Genomic DNA, 23,999 nt, shown 5'->3' on the forward strand with positions numbered 1-23,999 from the left:
AAGAAAAGTATTTCCTTAGATTGCTCCGTTTTTAGTGCATCCAGCTCCCAGTGTACCAATTTACCAACGGCCGCGGTGAATGTAAGGAATCAACTTTTCAAAATGATTGGAGATGCTAAACCCAAAGGAATTTACCTTTTCCTACACACAATGAATGTTCTCAAATTTTGGTGCTGAAGCAGCCATAGAGTTGGCTCCTTCCTATGATACCTCGCGCACCCAATTCTCTAATTTAAAAAAAGGCGCCAAACACAACAAAAGACGAGCGGGGCAGGAAGGAAAAAAAGAAAGGAAATAACCGTTATTAAGTGACACCTGGGCCGTCCAACAGCATTTAACTGCGTGCGCGCCCTTCACCAATCATACTGCGCGCCGAGAGGATGAGGCGGGGCGCCGCAGCCGGGGACGCCGCGGGCGTAAGATCGGTCCAATCGTGGCCGGCTGGAGTTCGGCTGGGCCAATAGCGGGCCACGACGGGCGGGATCCTGCGGGCGGGGCTTGGCCGCGCTGCGTAATGGAGGCTCAGTCGTGCGGCGGCCATTGAAGAGGAAGGAACGGAGTGTGGAAGGGGGAGGGGCGGGGAAGGGAAAGGCAAGAAAAAGCCACCCCTGAAGTTGGAGACTTTTGTTACTATCGTTAGTAATACGAAGAGCGGTTCCCAGACGTTCGCTGCCGTTTCTTCGTTTATACTTTCCCTTGGAGCGCGAGGAGGAGGAGGAGGGGGGGAGATGGAGATGAAGAAACGCGTCAACCTGGAGCTGAGGAACAAAGCGCCGTCCGAGGTGAGGCGAGGGCGCCGCGCGCGCTGCTGTTTTCTGCGCGTTATAGTTATTTATTTTCCCCTCCTGGCATATCACGAGGAGGGGAATTTAAAAAAAAAATAATAATAAACGATTCCAGGCCTCTCCCCAGACACAAACTGTGCCCCCAAGACGGGGAGTTATCTACCGCTGCTCTTGTTAGTTGCAATTTTGTATCTTAAGATTTGGAGTATGGGGGGGGGGAGGAGGTTTGCAAATCCACTAGAAGTTTAATTTTTAAAAAACCCTATTGTTTTTAATTGCATAATTTCTTTAGTTGTTTTGCGTGTTTACTTTCTACTAATGCATTTGAAGGTGGTATATATAGGACTTTATTATTGAATGGGGGGTTCGCCTTTATCGTTTCTTATGGGGGGGACTTTTCCAAAATAGTTTTCAAAACTTAAAAAAAATTGTTATTTTTCCTCTTTGATTGTTTTTATGATGATGGGGGGGGGGGGTTACATTGTTCAACCTATAAAATAATGTGTAAAATATAATATAATGTAATAAGTGATTGGAAGGCCCACTTGAACTTTGTTGGGAGTTTACTGTAAAATTGGGTGGGGGGTTGCAAATCCACTAGAAGTTTAAAAAAAACAAAACTTATCGTCTTTAAATACATAATTTATTTTCTTGGTTTGTGTGTTTACTTTCTACTAATGCATTTGAAGGTGGTATATAGGACTGGAGGGGTCGCCTTTATCGTTCCTTATTTGTGGTGGGGGAGCTTATCGAAAATAGTTTTCAAAACTTTTTTTTACATTTCACATTATTTTTCCTCTTTGGGGTTTGTTTGTTTTTTTTGGGGGGGGGAGTTACATGCCTCGACTTATCAAATATTGTGTAAGGATAATGTTGATGAGAAGGCCCAGTTGAACTTGGTAGGGAGTTTGCTGTAAAATCTTGGCCTGCAGCTGTTTGTGCTAGTTTGAGATCATGAATCAAAGAAAAATAGTGCCCAAGGCGAGGGAAACAATTTCTTTTTTTTCCAGCTTCTGATCCCAAACTTCTGATTTATGAAGGCGAGATGGAAGTCTGCAGAAACCTGATCTACAACAGTTACTGTGCTCCCAACAAGGAGGAGGACATTCTGAAAGGCTTGTTTTTTAGAGGATGTCTCCTCTTTTTTTATGCTTTAAAGTTAATCTTTCTTTTAAGTTGGGATGTGATGAGGGGTTTGAGTCGTTTGCCCGGGTTTTCTTGTGAAGTTTCATGACGAGCACGTGGTAGAGGGGGGACAGTAATGGCAGCCTCTCGTTTTAAGAGGATTTTTTAAAGTACCCACCCACTTCAGGATTCTTCGATTTGCTTGCATACTTAAGACATTGCAGACATCCGGGTAGGTTGAATACCCTCCCCGCCTCACTCTTGGCACATTTTTCTTTCATTGCTTCAGTTCTTAACCTGCACCCACGCTAGGATCAGCCCTTTTCTCGGGCATTTCTCCATCCTTTCACAGCAGCGGAGCTCCCTTTTTTTTTTTTCTGACCATAATTGATCCCTGGAATGGACTTATAAACCACTACTGGCAAGAACACGTGCTTGCATTACACTACAGCAGTTTCTAAGCTCAAGCACATTTTGCCATCCCAAACTTGTTACCCATTCTGTTCCTCTAACACAGCTGTCCCATAAATGCTTTACTTTGATGTATTCCCTTAGGTTATGCCTTTTGTCTTTCAATGGAATAGAACCCCCAACTTTGATGTTTTTGATTTAGACAGGTCTTCCCCCCCCCCCCACCCCACACACACACACACACACTTTTATGCTAGAATGTTGTAAATTGTCTCTCTTTTTATTTCTTTATAGCTTCAGCACACTTATATGGGATTTAAATCTTTTTATGTTTAATATCATTTGAAAGACACAAAAGCAACCGAAAGAACAGAAGATGTAAACGACCCCCACCACATACTAATATTCCATACAACTTCCCTCTACCTACAGCCTCTTCCAAATCCATCCTTCACTCCAAACCATTTTTTAAAATTAGAAAGCACACCACAGGTGAATATTTATATAAAGTTGGTTAACTTATAATGGCCCTTTAGTCCAGCTTCTAGGTACCCATTATTAATCCACATTATTTCCCAGCACTATGAATTGTACTTAGTTGCAGATCAAGTTTATTACCTAGAAGCTTGGCTATATGTTGGCACTTCAGGATAATTATATACGAGGTCTGATAACTAAGTTCTTGAACTCCTCCTAAAGTGCTACGTATCTCAATGTCACCTTTGATGTACTGTATATATTCAAATATAAACTCAGATTTTGGGGCCCAAAAATGGGGGTCTCGATTTATATTTAAGCCTCCTTTCAATGAAGGTGCTTTTTTCCTATGATAGTGCTTTTTTCATCCCCACCTGATGTTCAATGCTGCTATTTTCCGTCTCTCCCAATGACTGGCACTATCTCCACCACTCTCCGATGACTGAAGCGCTTATTCTCCACTGTCCACTCACCCCAGACCAACATCGCACCTTCAGTCCTAATGCTCTAGAAGTCCACGCTGGCCCTCTGTGTTGGGCTGAAGGGCCTTGAGCATCTGCGCATGCTCAAAACCTGCTGGCTCCTGCCCTCGGTCCATCAAGCCTTGTGCATGCACAGGCCCTTCAGCCCAGCATAGTGGTGGCATACGAAGAGGCCCCATGAATTTTAAGATTCAAATGTGTCTTTAAACAAAAAGCCTTTTAATATTCCTTTGAATCTGTCTAGGATTTTTTCCTCCCTCTAATGTGCCGGTAACGAATTCCAGGTTTGAGGGGCCGTGACTGAGAAAATGGTGGCCTGCCATGTATTAATAAATCTCAAAGATGTAATAGAAAGTAGATTTTTTTGCCTCCATTCTTAATGTTCTTAAGGAAGTGTAGGGAATGAGTACTCTTTCTAAAAATAATGGAACTTTGGACATTTGGGATTTTGAAGGTTAATAAAGCTATTTTTTAGGTAATTTACGGGCAGCCAGTGTGTATTCTTTAGAAGAGATGTAACGTGGTCGAATCTCTTGGATTTAGTGATCATTTTTATTGTAGTGTTTTGAATTGGAGCTGTCTCAATTATTTTATCGTAATTCCCTTGTATATAGTGCGTTACAATAATCGAGTTTCAAAATTATTAGAGAATGTATTAGTGTTTAAGAAGAGTGGGTTGATAATTTACCTAATCGGTGAGGAGAGCTTAAGTCTCTTTCCAAGGGAAAAATATAATTTTTGTTTTAGCAACATTCAGAGCCAACATGTTTCCTTTTAACCATTGGCATATTTTTGTTAATTTCTGATTGATGGTTGATATCTCTTCAACTGAATTTGAATTTAATGGGTGGAGAAGCTGGAAGTCATCTGCATAGGCAAACACTGAAAAACCAATTGATTGGTTAAGTGTCAATAATGGAGCCATAAAAATATTAAATAATAAAGGGGGGATAATATTGAACCTTGTGGAATACCATAGTTTTTTTAGTAAGATTTTGAGGATGTTATTAAAAATAACCTTGGAAAATCGTTCTGAGAAATAAGATTGAAACCATTGCAAGACTTGATCACCGAATCCTATGGAAGTGAGTCTATTTAATAAAAGGTGATGGAAAGCAGCAGGTAAATCAAGAGATATGAGAAGGACTGATTGATGATCTAAAAATAGAGAATTGAAGATGTCGAACCGATCATGGTGTATTTGGTTGAATGATTCTGGCGAAAGCCTGTCTGATTGGGTGCAGTGATTTTGTTTTCTTGACGAACACTGATATTTGGTTAAATACTACCTTCTCTGTCAGTTTTGCTAGAAATGGGATGGAAATTTGAACAATCATGGTTTACCTTTGGATCTTTGATAATTGGGTGAATAAGTGATTCTTTCCATGTTTCAGGAGAGACCCAGCTACTAAACTACTTATAATGAATTTGTGTATGAAAGAGCCAAAATAGGCAAACAAATTGTTTTATTATGAAAGGATGTATTGAGTCTTCACTGGAACCTTTCGTGTTTTAGTTTGTAAGTTGCTGGATATCACTCAACGATGGCAGGGTAAATCGTGAACATTTAGAAAGAGATAAGTTACAGTCATCTATTAATTCACCATCTGACTATTTTAGCTTAGATTTGATTCCTGATGTTGATTATTTTTTCCGTAAAAAAAATTAGCCAGATCTTGTGCAGTTGGTGAGATATCTGATGCTGGTATGTTTTTGTTTTTTTTTGTTTTGTTTTTACTTTGTTTTTACTTTGAACACCATTAAAGATTTTAAAATCGAAAAAAAGCATTGCGGAATTTCTAGCTTTTAGGATACAGTTTGTATGGTAATTCTTTTTTGCTGTATTCATTTTTCTTTTGTAATTTGGCTGCTCTTGATATTTCGATAAGTTAGTGGGTGTTTTTTTACATCGCCACTTCCTTTCTAAAGAACGTAGTTTCTTAATGCCAATTCTGCCTTAAATCAGGGATTTTTAGAGCTCCTTGCTGAAATTGTACAAGTGATGATGGGCGCAAGGTTGGCTACAAGGGCATTGCTTGCATTTTCCTATTTAGTTACTTGATGGGGAATGCATTTTAAAATGCATACCTCCTTGACGATACACTTGGTAACAAGTTTGAAGGTTGGCTTGTGGGGAAGATGTTATTGACATACACTGGTCAGCAGTGTCACAGCCTTGCATAGGAAGATATTTGGCTGCTCTCCTTCAGCTCATTCGAGTCCAAAGTGGCCCCAACTTAAAAATTAGTGAAGACCACTGCTCTAGATACTAATAATGACTTCCCCCTCTAACATTGACCTCTTGGAGACTTGTACAGTTGATTTTCTCCTGAAATCTGCCATAGTGTGTTTACCAGTTTTTTGCTTTTTATCTGAATTTGGCCTTAAAGTTTTTCATATGATAGGGAGCTTAAGTGTTCAGAGAGCAGATTCCCCCTAGTTAGTAAAGGAGTATGTGTTGTCGTTTTGCACTGGTTGTCTTCAGTTTGGGTCATGGAGTAGTTTAATTTAAATACAAAAGCATTCCATTTTTTTTTTTCAGATATGTATAAAACTTAATTTGCAGTGTAATAGGTGAGACATTCTAGAAAAGTGACTTGGATCCCCATGATTGCATGCCATCTGCAGAAGGAATCTGTTCTGTATTTTGTTCTCTGCCTCTGTTGTACTTGACTGGGCTTCTTAACTCCACCTACAATTTTTCCCCTTCTGCACACGTGCAGCAGGAGTGTGTTTGATCTGTTCCCCATTTTATTTGATTTTGTGTTTGGATTTTTTGTCCCCTTTTGGGGGGTTTCTTGTATTTGGAGAGATTATTCAGCTTTGCCTGCATTGAGATCACATAAACTTTGGTCTGCAGCAGCTGACAGGGAATACCTGGTGGTATCTGTCAGCTAGCCTGCATTTGCTTCACTAGCGCTCAGGGCCATCCCCAGCTTTCTCCTTCTGCTGAACAAAGGTTTGAGCACAGGCTATTGGGCTTCTCTAGGAGACTCGACAGTATCTTGCAGGGTGCCAGCTACATCATCTTACCTCCGCTCATCCCTAAGCGTGTCCGTCAGTCTGTAAGGGTAGAGGTGCAGTCAGGCATAGGGTCTGACTAGCAACCCGAAGATCAGTGTAGAAGAGGCATTCTCAGCATGAGGTAGTGATTATCTGATTCCAGCTACTGTTAGAGCTGAAGTGGCTGCAGCACATTCTCAGCACAGGCCACAGTGAGTAAAGGCTGTCGCAGTCTGTGAGGTGAATCGGGAGAGATTTGAAATTTGAAGTTTTGAGGTTCTCTGCATATCCCCTGGGTTCCCCCTCCTGAAAAATCCCAAGATTGTCGTTTTTGCACTTGGTTTAATGTGAAAAATACTGTGATTTTGGTGCGAATTTCTTAGTGGTAGCCATCTTGAATTTTAGTGATCTTTTTTTTTTCCTAAAGCTCCCTGCTTCTCCAAAATGGCAGTTTTTGCCTCAACTTGTTGGGATGGAGTCCTTGGGCTCTCCTAATATGAATTCTTGCCAGGATTGTGTAAATTTAGTGCCTCAAGAGCATCCTTGCGCCACATGCCATGTGGTACAGCCGGGAGAGGTGGCAGCACCAAGTTTAGCCTCTCCCATGATTAAACAGGTGAAAAAACGCTGGGGCTTGCCACGGCTCCTAGTTCCATATGCCTGGCTGTGGATCCTCAACAGCCTAAGAAACCCATTTGATGTTTTCTTCTTTCCCTGTGCTCACCATTCATCTTTTGTCTCTTTACCTTCCCTTCCACATCCAACATTTGTTTCTTTCCCACTGTCTTCTCTCACTCCCATTTCCAGGCATCTCTCCATCACTCCATTCTGCTCATGGATTCTACATCTCCCTCCTTCTCCCCTTCCACCTCCTGTGTATCTCTCCCTTTCTTGCGCCATATGTCAAATCTCTTATCCATGCTCCATCTCTCCCTTCCTCCCCTCCATTATGTGCAATTTCATCTTCTTCCCTCACCATGCATGTATTCCTCTTCTCCGTGCCAACTTTCCTTCCTCTCCTTCCCTGTACATAAGAACATAACACAAGAATGCTTTACTGGGTCAGACCAATGGTCCATCAAGCCCTGCAGCCCGTTCACGCAGTGGCCAATCCAGGTCACTAGTATCTGGCCAAAACCCAAGGTGTAGCCATATTCCATGCTACCGATACAGGGCAAGCAGTGGCTTCCCCTGTGTCTTTCTCAATAACAGACTATGGACTTTTCCTCCAGGAATTTGTCCAAACCTTTCTTAAAACCAGCTACACTATCCGCTCTTACCACAACCTCTGGCAATGTGTTCCAGAGCTTAACTATTCTCTGAGTGAAAAAAATTTCCTCCAGTTAGTTTTAAAAGTATTTCCCTGTAACTTCATTGAGTGTCTGTCCCCTAGTCTTTGTAATTTTTGACGGAGTGAAAAATCGATCCAATTGTACCCGTTCTAATCTACTCAGGATTTTTTAGACTTCACTCCCCTCAGCCGTTTCTTTTCCAAGCTGAAGGGCCCTAACCATTTTAGTCTTTCCTCATACGAGAGGAGTTTCATCCCCTTTACCATCTTGGTCGCTCTTCTTTGAATCTTTTCTAGCGCCACTATATCTTTCTTGAGATAAGGAGACCAGAATTGAACACAATACTCCAGATGAGGTCGCACCAATGAGCGATACAGGGGCATTATAACGTTAACTATCCCTTTTTTAATAATTCCTAGCATCCTATTTGCTTTTTATGGCTGATGCCGCACATTGGGCAGAAGATTTCATCGTATAGTCTATGATGACACCCAAATCCTTTTCTTGGGTGCTAATCCTCAGAGTGGACCCTAGCATCCGGTAACTGTGATTCAGGTTATTCTTCCCAATGTGCATCACTTTGCATTTGTCAACATTAAATTTCATCTGCTATTTGGATGTCCAGTCTTCCAATTTCCTTAAGGTCCGCCTGCAATTTTTCCCAATCCGCATGCGTTTTAACAATTTTGAACAGTTTAGTGTCATCTGCAAATTTAATCACCTCACTCATCGTTCCAATTTTCAGATCATTTATAAATAAGTTAAATAGCTCCGGTCCCAGTAGAGACCCCTGTGGCACTCCACTGTTTACTCTCCTCCATTGAAAAAATGGACCATTTAACCCTACCCTCTGTTTTCTATTTGAAAACCAATTCCTAATCCACAACTGAACTTTACCACCTATCCCATGACACTTTAATTTCCTCAGGAGCCTCTCGTGAGGAACTTTATCAAAAGCTTTCTGAAAATCTAGATATACTATAGTAACCGGTTCACCTTTAACCACATGTTTATTCACACCTTCAAAGAAGTCAAGCAAATTTGTGAGGCAAGATCTTCCTTGGCTGAACCCATGCTGACTCCGTCTCATTAAATCATGTTTGTCTACGTGTTCTACAATTTTATTTTTTATAATCATTTCTACCATTTTGTCCGGTACTGAAGTGAGGCTTACCAATCTGTAATTTCCTGGATCTCCTCTGGAGTCCTTTTTAAAAACTGGCACAACATTGGCCACTTTAAAATCTTCAGATACTAAGGACGATTTTAGCGACAGGTTACAGATCACTAACAGCAGGTCAGCATTTTCATTTTTGAGTTTTTAATACCCTGGGATGTATACCATCCGGTCCTGGCGATTTATCACTTTTTAACTTATCGATTTGGCTCAGTACATCTTCTAGATTCACTGAGATTTCTTTCAGTTCCTCCGCATCATCACCCTTGAAAACCATTTCCGGTTCAGGTAAATCTCTTACATCATCTTCTATAAAGACCGAAGCAAATAATTCATTCAGTCTTTCCGCTATGGCCTTATCCTCCCTGAGCACCTCTTTCTCAGCCTGCTTACTAGGGCTTCCCTCTGCTGCGTTATTAGTGATGTCATCAGGGACACGGCAGAGGGAAGGCCCTGGTGGGCAGGCAGACCAGGAGCAGCCTTTTCACCACTACTGCTGCTTTAGGAGACCCAGAGGTGAATCGGTAAATTGGGCAGTACTACTGTATAGAAAGAGGCCACAGATGTATCTGAGCCGTTGAATTTATAGAAGTGGCCTTGACTGCAGCCCACTTTCCCTAATTAGCTTCTTAGCTTTCTTACTGAATTGCAAGTCCCGTGAGCCAACGGGCAGGAAGATACAGCACACCCATGTTATGAGTACTGTCTAAGGTTTTAAAGAGACAGTGCACATGGTAGTGTCTGTACAGGTTCTGTGGATGGCATCGCCCACATGAATATAGCCTGCCATTCTCTGAGAAATCCACTACATGTATCTTTGTTTTCTCTCTAGCTGAAGATCAGTGTATCGGGAGAAATACTGGTATTGACTTATTCTTAAATCTACCTCCTAAACAAAAATGAAACATTTTTTTGTTCACTGGAATCAGGTTAATGTGTGTTTGGTTTTTTTCAGGTGTCGGAATTGGTGTTGGATAACTGCCGTTCCAACAATGGGGAGATCGAAGGCCTAACTGAAAGCTTCAAAGAACTAGAATTTCTCAGTATGGCTAATGTAGAGCTGACATCATTGGCTAAGCTCCCCACTCTGAGTAAGCTCAGAAAGGTAAGTGTCTCTGGAGCACCATGGTTGCTGCATTTTGAGTTACTTTCTTCCATTATCCCCTAACAGGAGACTAAAGGTGCTTTACATCCTAGTAACAAAGTGCAACAAGATATAACCAGCCTCAGCACTACTGTAAATTATAATTGGGGTGCTGGGTGGGGGTTGAGATGTTCTAAATATTTTGGTTGTAGTATCCAAATGTAGGAAATATACTGGGAAAGCCTTCAATTTATCTATTGCTTTCTCCATGTACAAGCAGGATAAGGCAGCCACATATAGGTGATATCGCTTGACAGTGCCAGTTTGGACCTGCTCACGAAGAACGAACCTCAAGACCAATGTAGTGTCTAAGATTTGTGGAAAGAATATGGCTCCTCGCTCTCATCACGTGTATGTCCAAGGCCTGGAAATTCAACATTTAACAGCCTGCTCTAAATGCAGTTGCATGACCTTGAGCGAGAGCCATATGCCACATTGGATCTTGAGGTTTGTCCTTGGCTTGCTTTCATCTTTTGATTTGCTTTTCTTTGGTGACAGAGTGATCAGAATCTCTGTGATTCTGGAAGCGGTTGAAACAGACTGGCACATGGGTACTTTGATAGCAGTTAAAACTAGGTGATCTTTCATACTTTTCTGTGCTCTAGTTAGTAGTTGCTTTCTTTTCTATATTTTTGCTGCTGCAGTATAGAGATGGAGAAGAGGAGAAAGGGATTTTCTAGTGCAAAAAGCATGCGAGTCTTGAATTAGTGTGTTATTTACCGCTACTTGCGAATTTGTGTAGAAGGTGTCATCTGTTTTTTGGCTCCGCCTCACATATTTCTGCATTATACTATGCTCCTCAGTTTCTCCTTCTACACGTGAATTGAAGGTGTCTTTCTGATCTGCTCTGATTGTGGTTTATTTTCAGGCTTTATGGTTTCAATTCAGAGGCTTCTAGTTTTTCAGAGGTCCTCGGATTTCTTGAGGCAGTTTTGCCTGGGTGAAGACAGACTCTCACAAGAGCCAGGAGGGCGATCCTTTTTCAGGGCACTTAACCTAGCCAGCCTGCACTAACACTTGGTGGCTTGGGGACTGTTCCTCTGATAGCAAGACTTTCACCTGGTTGTTGCCAGATCTTGAGCACAGGCTGTGTGGCATCTGTGTTGGTCCTGAGGACTTTACCGGTTGCTGGCTGCATTTTCCCTCCTCCCCCCAATTACGCGAGGGGCTCTGGGGTCTCAGGCTTTTACATGGTCTGACTAGCAGCCTGAAGAAATAAGCATCTGGAACTTCTTTACATGGTGGTCTGAGGCAGTAGTCATCTCCACTTTCCAGCTGCTGTTTCAGCTGAAGCAGGCACAACACCAGCAGAACTGTGAGCATAGCCTAGAATACTTGGGGATTCACTTCCACACAACAGAAAGCTGTGTTTTTCTTCCAGAGCCATGCAAACTGAAGCTATGACAGATTTTTGATATCCTGGTGATCCCAGCTCCCAAGTGATGACCATACAGATTGTTCTTGGGGCAAACGCGCACCTTTACCCTCTTCAGGACACTGCTGTTCTGTTGGTCTCTGCAACTGACCTTGGCGATGATGCTTCACAGTTTGCAATGGTGGCTCCAGCCGGAGTCATTGTCAAAAGGCTTGTTTCTCTGCAACTCCTCTTGGGTGATCCTGACAGCAGATGCCAGTCTTCATGGCTGGGGGGAAAGATCATTGTGAGGGCCATCCAGTTAAGGGCTGATGGTCATCACAGAAGAAATGGTCCAACAGATTGGCGCTGTGGACCATTCATTTAGTGCTGGATGTATGATGCAGTTCTGGCAGCCTTTCTATCTCTGGCTGTTATGTGCAGAACCGTCAGCCTTTTGGCTCGGCTATATTGCTGGATGTAGAGCACGGCTCCATCACTGGCTGTAGAACGCAGTTCTGGCGGCCTGTTAGCACCGCTCCATCTCCAGATGTAGTGTGTGGACCCGGCAGCTTTCTTGACATGCTACATTGCTGGATGTAGAGTGAAGCTCTGGTGGTCTGTTGGTATTGCTCCATCTCCAGATGAGGCGTGCAGATTTGACCAACTGGTTGGCTCTGCTCCATCTCTAGATGTAAAGGTCAGATCTGATGGCCTGGTGAGCCCTGTTCTATCTCCAAATGTGGATCTGAAGACTTGGTTGACGCTGTTCCATCTTCAAATGTAGAGTGCGGATCTGCAGGCCAGTGTAGCATGGCACCATCAACAGACATAGAACTCGCATTAAGCAGCATGCTTGCCGCTGTTCTTTCTCCGGGTGTAGTGCACAGTTCTGGTGGCTGGTTTGCCGCTGTTCCATCTGTAGGTTTTGACCATGGCGTTGGCTGCATGTTTTTGTACTGATCTATCTCTGGTTCTAGAGAATGGATTGAATCGGACTGCCGGTGTGGCATGCCTTCATCTCTGGTTGTTGTGTGTGACTTCAGCTCCCTGATTAGGCATGGTTCCTTCTCTGTTTGTAGAGACCGGTCTCAGATGGCTTTTTGGCTCTACTACCCCTCAGCTCATCTCCATCTCTGAACATGGAGCAGGGCTCAATCGCTGGTTGTTGAAAGTGGATCCATTTGACATTGGCTCCTCTACTAACTTCTGGGTGCTGTTCTGTTGCTGTATCTTGCAGGCTGACACACAGCTTGAATCTGGTTTTGGCTCAGTTGCTAGGAAGGGTTACGCTTCATTTCAGGGGTTGCATGCTTTCCCTGGTCTGGCTTTGGCCATTTTTCAAAGGCTCATTCTTCACCATCTGTCAAGCCCTTGCTTTCCTAGGCAGTTGGCTATGTATCCTTGGTGCAGTAGCCATCTAAGACTGGGGCAGGGGAGTGCATGTGTTCTGGGATGCCTGTGCAGGATTTGGGACTACTGTCTTTCCCAAGGCACTCTCCCCATTCTAGGTGCGCCTCTGGTTCCATTTCGTAGCAGCTCTACTTTCACAAGCTTTTGTTTTTCAGTGGAGAAGTTCTTGCTCTTGGAGGGGGACGGTGGTCCCCTTTACGTTATTCCTTCGATGCCTTGTGGGTTGGCGGACTGCCTAGTTTGGTATATCCTCCATGTGTTCTCTTCATGTCTTGCCCTACTGAAAACTGCTTAGCTGCATTCCACTTGTCTCTGGATTCATCTGCTGTTGATGACGAGGAAGGAAAAATTTTCATACCTGATAAGTTTTTTTTTCTTTTAGTCACAGCAGATGAATCTGAGAGGAGAGAAAGAGGGAAGAGGACATTCTCTTTCTGAGAGGAGAAGAGTAGAAGACATATCTTTGGGTAAGTATACATTATTTCGCTCTGAGCTTTGATAGGTTTGGGGAGAAAAGCTAAATTGTAGGTTCCCTTCTAGGTTTAGATTTAAATAGGTTTAGATATTAAAAGACCAAACTTTATTTAGTCTCCGTAGAATAATAGCCTTTTTATAGTTCTACAGTTTTGTAAGCTTGAACCTTCTGCTAGAGAGTTTCTGGCAGGCACAGGGTCAGGCTTAGTCTCCATTCCCTCCCTCCCACCCACCCCCTAGCTCATTTATTTACAAATAGTCTTAATTTATTGTCAGTTGTTCTAATTAGGACAACAAGAGAATCAAACACTAAATAAAGCATACAATATAATCCTAAGGCTCTCTATACTAGTCTAATATATTCCTAGTAGCTTAATAAGGTTTGATTAATCAGCTCAATAAGATGGAGACAATAGTCCAGTAGCAAGAGGAGTGCTATCCAGTCTTTTGCACTGAGTGTCACAAGTATGATTTTCTCCCAGTTGGCGAGAAGTTGTGTGTGCTCACTGCAAAGAGCTCCTAGCTCTCGGAGAACAAGTATGTTCCCTTGAGGCAGGAGTAGCAGATTTAGAGGAATTGAGGGAGAAGTACATAGAGGAGACCTACAGGGATATTGTAGAGAAGTTCTACCTCCCGTCTGGTAGCCCCTATGCTGCCTTGGAGGAGAGCATTACCCTGGTGAAGTAGGAAATCCTTTAGCTAGGCCTGCCCACCAGGGGATGCAATACTTCTCACACCAAGGATGTGTCTCTAGGGGCTTCTGCCCATGAGGGAAGGGTTAGGACAGCTGTTATAGTTGGTGATTCGATCATTAGGCCTGTAGATAGCTGGGTGGTTAGTGGATGTGAAGATCACCTGGACATTTGCCTGCCTGGTTCGAAGGTGGCAGACCTCACATGTCACTTAGAATAGTGCTGGGAGCCAGCTGTCTTAGTACACATAGGTACAAATGACATAGGAAAATGTGGGAGGGAGGTTCTGGAAGCCAAATTTAGGCTCTAGGTAGAAAACAAATCCAGAATCTACAGGGTAGCATTTTCAGAAATGCTCCCAGTTCCATGTGCAGGACCCAGGAGGCAGAATGAGCTCTGAAGTTTCAATGTGTGGTTGAGACGATGGTGCAGGGGTGAGGGATTTAGTTTTGTTAGAAATTGGGCAGCCTTCTGGGAAAGGGAAAGCTTGTTCCGAAAGGATGGACTCCACCTTGACTAGGATAGAACCAGGCTGATGGTGCTAATCTTTAAAAAGGAGAGAAAGCAGCTTTTAAATTGAGATGTGGGAGAAAGTCGATAGTCACCCAGGAGCAGATTGTTTGGTGTGAGGTATCATTGAAGGATACTATTGAAACAGGATATTTAGGTAGTCCCAGTGGAGAGGCTTCAATAATGATGATAGAAAATCAGAAGGGTTTAAGAGGAAAGCATAGTAAAAGACTCAAATTTTCCCTATCTTCTCAGCCACCTATAGTTAGAAGGAAAAAACACATTTTGAAATGTCTGTACACAAATGCTATAAGCTTAAAAATAAAATGGGAGAGTTATAGCATTGAATTATGAGATAGATATAATAGGCATCTCAGAGACCTGGTGGAAGGAGGACAATCAGTGGTACAAATTTATATCGCAAGGATAAAGTAGATCAAATTGAAGGGGGGATTGTGCTATATGTTAGAGGGAAATGAATCAAATCAAATAAACATTCTGCATGAAACAGATAGCAATGTGGAATCCATATGGATAGAAATTCCATGTGTGAAGGGAAGACAAAATGAGCAGACGAAGAAATGTTTTCAGAGGTTAGGAATGCTGGAGAATTGGGCAGTTGTACAATAATGGGCAATTTCAATTACCCTGAAATTGACTGGTTAAATGTTACATCAAGGAGTGCTAGGGAGGCAGAATTCCTAGACGTCATAAATGACTGCTTCTTGCAGCAACTGGTCCTGGAACCGAAAAGAGGGGAGCTATTTTAGATTTGATCTTTAGTGGAATGCAAGGCATAGTACAGGCATTAACTGTGTTGGGTCCACTGGGAAACAGTGATCATAATGTGATAAAATTTGAGCTGATACCAGGAGTGATGTCGCAAAAGAAATCTACTGTAGAGGCAGCAAGCTCAGAAAGGAAAGGACAGCTTTTAGCACTATTATAGAGAAAGAAATGACAAGTTTGGGCAGTCTGTTGGATATGAGAGGAGGAAAGCGACAATCAAATATGACCCTGAGGTTGCAAGCTGACGAGACAGGGGTGATGAGGGTGTTAGCCACCACAATAGTGAATGGGGGAAGGATTTAGGAGGAAAGGTGAGGAGTTCATGTTTAATTTTATTTATTTATTTAATCATTTGAAAATAATAGCAAGCATTTTACACTTGTTAAAGAAACACGAAAGGAAAATTTTACAAATAATGTTGTAACAATACAACTTCTTCTTAGACCCCAAATAAACCAATGGGGGGGAGTCCACCTAATGGGACTAGAAATTTAAACATCAAGTAATAATAAGAAAAAGGAAATGGCTTTAACGGATAACTCCTCTTATATACTATAACACCCGTTTACTCCCTGATGATCTTTTTCAAGTCTAGAAAACTCCTAAGATGTTCTGGAACAAAAAAAGTATGTTTCGTCCCCATGAGGCATTTACAAGGATAAACAGATTGGAAAGTGGCTCCAAGATCTTTCACTTCTTGCCTCATTACTAGATATAATTTTCTCCTTTCTTGTGTCTCTTTATTAACATCGGGGTAAATCCAGATACGCTGTCCCATAAAAGGAGCTTTAGCTTTACGAAATCTTGCTGAAACACAAATGAGATGAGCAGGGTAGCTCTTTCCTCAATTTTTGTAATAGACCCAACCAGGTCGTGCATGTGCAAGACCGGAGGATTAGGACTTCGATGGGAAGATAGGACTTCAATGTGAAACCAAGGTGGCAAGGGAGCCCCTTCTGGTGATACAGACAGGTCGTGACCTGTTTGGGCTGCCGCGGGAGCGGACTGCCGGGCAGGATGGACCTATGGTCTGACCCGGCGGAGGCACTGCTTATGTTCTTATGTTTCCAAAATTTCTGAGATATTTCCCAAGACAAGCGGTTGAGGCAAAAGCCCTTGATTTAGTCCTGGTGTTTCGCTCCCTAATTTCTTAGTGGCACCAAGTAAATAATCTAATTCAAAGGAGGAATAAGTTAGGGAGCAAAACCCAAGATTTGAACTAAATAGTTCTTAAACAATTCAACTGAAGAAATCTTCAATACCCTTGGGAAATTTAAGAGTCTTAAGTTTAATCGTCTGTTGTAATTCTCTAGTTGCTCTATTTTCTTAGGCACCAAAAGTTTATCTTTTATCAAAACAGCTTTTAAGAGCTTTTATCAAAACAGCTTTAAGAGCAATTATTTCTTCATTTGTTGCTTGAAACTTAATTTCATTCTCCTTTTTGTTTCTGCAACTGTTTTCGATAGCGTCTACCTTATTCACCAAGGAAGATGTTTCCTCCATTGGTTTTCATAGTGTTCCATCCATCCTCTGGATCGCTTTCCATACATCAAGCAGGGTCACCTCCAAGGGGGGGGGGGGGTCGAGAGAGTCAAGACTCTATCTTCTACCCTTAATCGCAACACGTTCCCGTCCTGCTCCCCTCTGGAGGTAACTCCCGTAGCCACCTCGGTGTCGGGGCCTCTCTCCAGCATAGACGAGCCAGCTGCAGGGCATAGAGGAACTACCGGGTCAGGAGGTGAGAGAGAAACTTCCAGCTCTAGGGAGACGCCCAAGTCCCGAGATGCCAGCTCCAAAGAGCCTCACGTTCCAGCCGGGAGAGGAGTTCTAGAAGTGAAATCCAGCAGAGTCTGTCGCAAAAGCGTAGATGTTCGGCCAGTGAGGGAACAGATCAAACTAAACACTTTCTTTTGGTATGCAGCATCTTGTACAGGAAAAAAAGACAGAGACTCGCCAGCTACACACCAGTCACGCCGCCGCCTTGGACACCGGCCATGTTTAATTTTAGATGGTGGCAAGACATTCAGGTAGCAACATCAGGGAGGCAGGCTCAGACTCGGACCTGGATTCCCATAGAAATTTCAGGCATGGAGAGATAAATTTAAGAACAAGAATTGTCATACTGGAACCAAAGGTCCATCAAGCCCAATATCCTGTTCTCTGATTTGTCATCAGCATAGAGGTGGTACTGTAACCCGTGGGATGAAATTAGAGCACAAAGAGAAGTGTAGATGGAGCAAAGTAGTCCCAGGGCAGATCCCTAAGGTATGCTGACCAATAGTGGAAAGGCAGCAGAGGAGGATCCTCCAGAGCTTACGTTAAAGGTGCAACTGGAAAGATAGGACGAAAACCATGAAATAACTGTCCTGAAACCCAAGTGAAGACAGCATTTCAATGATCAGGCGGTTATCTACAGCAGTGTTCTTCAACCTTTTGACACCTATGGACCGGCAGAAATAAAATAATTATTTTGTGGACTGAACACAGATAACCCCTATGCAAATACAGGACCAAAAATGAAAAGTACTAATATATACAAACACACCCTAAGATGAAAGGCTCTGCATGGCAGTACAACTCCTGAGAAAAAGAAACAAATGCATTTCTTCCTGAACAGTGCAAAATATAGACAGCAGATGAAAAGTCTAAAAATTGACACAAATCAATCAGTAAATTCAAAAATAAAATCATTCCCCCCTACTTTTGTTGTCTCCCTCCCTCCATGCGGTGCCTTAACTTCTGGCTCCCACCTGGCTGTTTTATGCCACCCCGGTATTATCTTCAGGCGGCTCCCTCTTCCTCACTGACGCAGTGCACAAAGGCACGGGCAGCGGTGTCCCATGCCTCATCCGGAAGCCTTCCCTCTGACGTTGCGACTTCAGAGAGAAGGGTTCAGGCGCAGGACGCGTGTAGGAGCCACTGCCCACGGCTTCGTACATTGCGGTAGTGAGGAAGAGGGAGCTGGCCCGAAGATAATGCCGCATCGATCACACCGCAGACTGGCAGCTGAAGAACACTGTCTCGGGCCCGATGCATGTTCCGGCCCTGTGGACTGACTGAAATTTTTGAGGGGGCAGGGTGATAAGTCATGAAGGTTATGAGATCATGGTCAGAGAGGGGAAGAGTTTTAAGGCAGAGAAGTTAGTAATAGAGCAGTCTGAGAAGAGGACAAGATCAACTGTAGGGGGCAGCAGAGCCCTTTGTGAAGTAGGAGGGATTTGGAAAAAATCTGGAGTGAATTCCTTCTGCAAGGCTCACAAGCACTGGGATATAACCTTGTCCTGAATGACATGCCTATCTACTAGAACAGATATTAGCAAGTTAAGAACCTAATCTCTTTGTAGCTCTAGTGCGTGGTCTGTTGGTTAAGTCAATTACTGTAAGAAATGCCCTAAAAGAGGAGGGGGGGGAGTCTTGGGCACTTGTGAATGAAAGCTTATATCACATCCAACCCTGGTTCTGATTGAGCTGCAGGGCTTAATTTGCAGATAAAAAGGAGGAAGAATTGTGGAGCTTGGATGGGCCAAGAGCAGGAATAGGTGAAGAGGGGATGGATTAGGGGTTATAATAACTGTTCTCTGCTTTGCTTCAGGCTCACACCTACCCTTCTCTTAAGAACATAAGAACATAAGCAATGCCTCTGCTGGGTCAGACCCGAGGTCCATCGCGCCCAGCAGTCCGCTCACGCGGCGGCCCAACAGGTCCAGGACCTGTGCAGCAATCCTCTATCTATACCCCTCTATCCCCTTTTTCAACAGAAAATTGTCCAATCCTTTCTTAAACCCCATTACCGTACTCTGCCCTATTACGTCCTCTGGAAGCGCATTCCAGGTATCCACCACCCGTTGAGTAAAGAAAAACTTCCTAGCATTTGTTTTGAATCTATCCCCTACCAATTTTTCCGAATGCCCTCTTGTTCTTTTTTGTCTTGAAATTTTGAAGAATCTATCTCTCTCTACTTTCTCTATGCCCTTCATGATCTTGTAGGTTTGCCCTTCATGATCTTCCCCACACGCAGCTTGGAAGGAAGTGACTAGAACAGAATACCCTTGTTTTTCTGTAGTCTGGAAATAAATGGTGGAACTATGTTCCAGGCTTCCTTCCCCCCCACCCATCAAATTTAAGCCCTGCTGAGCTGGAGGAAACTGTCCAAGTAATCTGAAGTTTGATTTGCAGTTCAAAGCGTTTGTAGTTACATGTACAACTTTTGGAAATCCATTTCACTGATTTTCTATCCTAGTACAGTATGCAGCTTTGTTGTACTTTGTACTACATGCAATAAGGTAAGGAGCCTAAATCTATGCAGAGTGAGGCGTTAGGTTTCGACAAGCCCTTTCCCAGCTATGCTAAGAAGACCTGAAGAAATGTTAGCTGCTGTTTTCAAAAGTATGAAATATATTTAAAAATTAAAAAAGCATGGCTGAATGTTATAGGTGATAACCTGCAATTTAAGAAAACTCAAGGAGATGTGATAAAATGCAAACTAAATATATTAATTGCATCTCCGTGAGTTTGTTATATTGTACAGGGAGGTGATTATAATTCGATTATCCCTAACATCTCTAGTAATTTGGTAACCTGCAATAACACTAGTGTGTGTGCTCCTTTCAAAATAGTTTCATTTTTTTCCCCAAAATCAGTCATTTAAGTCTCTGCTCCTAGTTCCTGTAGCATTCTTTTTTATTTTAGCATGCAAAGATTGACTTGCAGGCTTCTGCTGTATGTCAGAGGCTGCTGGGAGCCCAGAAATTCTGTGTGCGGGGGTACACGTTTCCCTTGTTTGCTTTACTTTATTTTTCCTTTGCTTGTAGTTAGAGCTGAGTGATAACAGCATCTCCGGAGGACTGGAGATCCTAGCAGAAAAGTGTCCGAACCTCACATACCTCAACCTAAGTGGCAACAAAATCAAAGATCTCAGTACAGTGGAAGCCCTTGTGAGTATCATTTTGATGTAGTACTGCAAGATATCATTTGAAGTGATAACAGGTCTGTGGTAGCGGCGGCAGCAACTGCAGGAAGATGGTAGACATGTTGGAAACCTCCTGGTCTAGGGCACAGAAGCAGCCAGGAGTTAAGATGAGCTTTTAAATTCAGTCACTGTCTTTTAGAAAACTATTTCTTCAGTCAGACATTTCCCGATTAAGTAACTGGAAGGGATTGTTTTATGATGATTTTAATATTTGTTGCACATAATTTATCAAGAAACAAACAAGCATGTGTATGGCTATAGATTTCATAAAAACATAATGAATAAGGAACCAAGGATGATATTTGAGACTTATGACATTTATAACTGATAAACCTTGGATGATTAAATGCTGTAGAGATGGGAGTACTGTAGTTGTCACAGAAGCCTGTCCACTTTGAGATGCAGCTTAACTTTTCATTTGTTTTGGTGCAGTTTTGCTCTGTTCAGCCACGTTTCAGGAGGAAATAACTGCCTGTTGCCTTTTCAGCAAAATCTTAAAAACCTGAAGAGCCTTGACTTGTTTAACTGTGACATCACAAACCTGGAAGATTACCGAGAAAGTGTATTTGACTTGCTTTCCCAAATCACCTTCCTTGATGGCTTCGATCAGGAGGACAATGAAGCACCTGACTCTGAAGAGGACGAAGAGGATGATGGTAACCTTTAAGTTTTGGCATGCGGAAAAAGTTTTCATGGGTCAAAGTTATATGTAAAGGCCGTGCTTAAGTTCTTACTGATTGCCAGGATTTGAGTGCCTTAAAAGAAGGTTTTAGGCATCTAATGACCATCTGGCTTCAGCGGTGTTATGGGAACCTATAGACCAGGCTTGTTAATCTTTTTCTCATTTTATATTTTGTAATATTCAGAGGGACAAAATACATGTGCGCATGCATGAACTGGCATGCAGATTGACCACTTATGCACTCCGAGAGCACTCGGTTTTTCTCTCATGTACCTTCATCCTCTGCTGTCTGTGAGCTTGGGCATTGTGCTGGAAGTACAGGTTGGTCTTGCAGTTTCAAGTCTGGCAACAGTTGAAACCACAAAACCAACCCAAACTTCCGGAATCAAACAGTTCAAGCTTTCAGAAATCCTGAGCTTCAGAGGGCCAGTTCAAAGCTCTTGGAGGACTGGGTTTTGGCCCAAGCCTACTATAGTTCAATGGGCCAGAGGCTGGTGTTAAAATAGAAGATATTCTGAAAAAAATAAAATTACTGACCATAAAGAGATGGGTTGATGGAAATAAGTTAAATGTTGGTTTAGCAAAGTCTTGCTTTATCAATTTGTAAGGGTTTATTTCGGTGTGTGTGTGTGGTTTTTTTTTTCAATGCAGAAATAAATGTGAAGCAAGATAAGTTAGTTGATGTAGTGTGTGTGTAGATTTTCAGTAGGCGTTTGACAAAACCCCTCTTAAGAGATTTGGGAAATTGTCATGGAGTTGGAGGCAGAATATCCTAGTATTGATTTGGAAATAGCTAAAAGGAAGGATATGAGGAGGAGGTCTTAATCCATTTTCTAAATGGAAAACAGTTAATGCCTTGCTTCAAAGCTTTATATTATCCTTGGAAAAGCAGGCAGCATATTCTCGCATGTGGGTGACGTCATCCACAGAGCCCCGGTATGGACAATGAAAGGTATAGTATCATTTTAAGCTTTAGCAAGCTTTTAGACTGCCTGCACCGGGCATGCACAAGTGCCTTCCCGCCTGATGCCAGCTCACAAGGTCGTCAGTTTTTTGTTTTCCACGGAGTGAAGATGTATATCTTTTTTTTCTCCATCAAGTTGCCTTCCCATTTAAATTTTTTAACAAACTTAATCTCTGGGCCGAAGGTTTCAGTATATGTTCAAACATCGGCCAGTCTAAAAGCTTGCTAAAGTTTAGTGATACTACATTTTTCACTGTCTGTACCAGGGCTCCGTTGATGATGTCACCCACATGTGAGAATATTTGCCTGCTGTCCTAGGATTAACACCATATTGATAAGTAACTGTGCTTTGCTGATATTTAGAAGGGGGAGAGTTTATATTTGGCTTGCTTTTTTAAAAATCTCTTCAGATAACTTTTAGCCAGTAAGGTGGTTAAAAGAAAACCATAAATGTAAAAAAAAAAAAAAAAAAAGGTAGTCACAAAGGGAATGATCAGATTTTAAGCAGATGATTGTGCTGTTTGGTTAAAAGATTTAAAAAAAGAGGATTGAGGATCTTGTGAGATTGAGACTAAGTATTTAAATAGAAACATAGAAATAGACGGCAGATAAGGGCCATGGCCCATCTAGTCTGCCCACCCTAATGACCCTCCCCTACCTTTCTCTGTGAATAGATCCCACGTGTCTATCCCATTTGGCTTTAAAATCAGGCACGCTGCTGAAATTTAATATGGGCCAGTATAAAGTGAGGCACTTAGGAGAAAATTAATCCCAACTATAGGGATGAAATGTTAGGTTTGGCTTTAGTAATCACCACCCAAGAAAACAATTTTGGTGTCTTTGTGGATAAAGGACTACAGCTGCCAAAAAGCAACATTTAGAATTATCTGAAAAGGGATGAATAACAAAACTGTTTAAGTCACTGATGTGACCAGTTCTGGTCTCTGTCTTTAAAAGGATGATATAATTGGAAAGGTTACATCTCTTTAAAAGCTAAACAGAGCTGGTTTCCTTAGATTGAAAACCAGTCAAGAGATGGGAATATGATAAGTTTTGTAAAATTTCAGTTTTAACCTTTCGATCTATCTTGGTGCTTTATTCTCATAAGTAGCAGCAGGCTGCAGTACGAAGTTTGCTCAGTCAGCCTCAATAGTGCCTGATTTTTTGGTCTTATTCCAACACTCTCTAATTGTGGCTGTCCACTCTGCCTGCCTCTTGCTTATCAAGTCCTTGGCAGAAATTTGTAACTTTCATTCTTTTCCAAATTTTTCTTGGCCCCTCATCTCTGACTCAGCAGTTCTTGGTAAAGGAGGAATAGAATGTATGTATGGGAGGATACCTGCTTCTTGATACCCATAGCTGGAGAGAGAGTTCCTGAAGTGGCTATGGAAGCTTCCCTGCTTGGCCCTTGATCTCAGCTGCAGTAGTAGAGTGAGTTAGTTAAGTTAGTTTCGCTCTAGCTCTCTATCGGCAACATACATGTCTGCTTACCATCTGCTAGAGGCAGAATACTAGAGAGCTGATGTTTGCTCAGGTCCCATCTAAGATGACATTAAACTCATCTTCTGGTTGGAGGGCACTTGGATCTAACTGGTTTGGATGAAAAGCAATGCATAAACTATTTACTTAGGTGGTTTACCTTGTTGCAGCTTCTTTGTATGGTGTGTCAGACCCTATTGGGGTCCATGTCTTGGCTGCAAAGATTTTTTTTTGTCTGCAAAGAAATATTTGAATATTTAGCAACTTACAAAGTAACAAGAATTCCACAAAATCCCTTTCAGATTGGTTGTCTATTTCTGTAAAATGCTAAGGATTTGTTTAAAAACAAGACAGCTAATCCTGCAGTATGTGCATTTCAGATGACGAAGACGAGGATGAAGCTGGTCCACCAGGAGAATATGATGAAGAAGCGTCTGATTTAGGGGAGGAAGAGGAGGAGGAGGAAGAGGAGGAAGTAGGCCTTTCATATTTGATGAAAGAAGGAATTCAGGTAAAAATCTGTCCTATTGGTAATGAATGCATGTTTCTTGTGTTTTGAGGTTCAAGACGTTTGACATTTGAGAAAATGGTGTTAATCCTTCTCTAATGTAGCAATTTTGATGCTAGAATTTCCTTTCCTTTCCTGAGCCCAGGTCTCTGGTGATTTGGGTTGATGCAAGCACACAGTTGATGTCTTAGCATGTTAATAGTAACTGCTATATTTATGTTAAGATTTAAAAAGTTTCACAGCTAGTAAAGGAAAATTTAGATCTCAAC

General features: G+C 42.3%; 1 protein-coding gene across 1 annotated transcript in view; it reads left to right on the forward strand.

The window, feature by feature from the left end:
- Positions 1–560: 560 nt before the first annotated feature.
- ANP32E (acidic nuclear phosphoprotein 32 family member E) overlaps positions 561–23,999 on the forward strand; it is a 28,034-nt gene continuing 4,595 nt past the window's right edge. Inside the window, exons 1-5 of the mRNA XM_033924515.1 lie at positions 561–782; positions 9,708–9,857; positions 19,940–20,062; positions 20,585–20,753; positions 23,603–23,733. Coding sequence (XP_033780406.1) covers positions 729–782; positions 9,708–9,857; positions 19,940–20,062; positions 20,585–20,753; positions 23,603–23,733 — 627 coding nt within the window. The 5' untranslated portion in view covers positions 561–728. The remainder of the gene's footprint in view (positions 783–9,707; positions 9,858–19,939; positions 20,063–20,584; positions 20,754–23,602; positions 23,734–23,999) is intronic.

This window comes from Geotrypetes seraphini, chromosome 16 (assembly GCF_902459505.1).
Source record: "Geotrypetes seraphini chromosome 16, aGeoSer1.1, whole genome shotgun sequence".
NCBI classification, from domain to species: domain Eukaryota; kingdom Metazoa; phylum Chordata; class Amphibia; order Gymnophiona; family Dermophiidae; genus Geotrypetes; species Geotrypetes seraphini.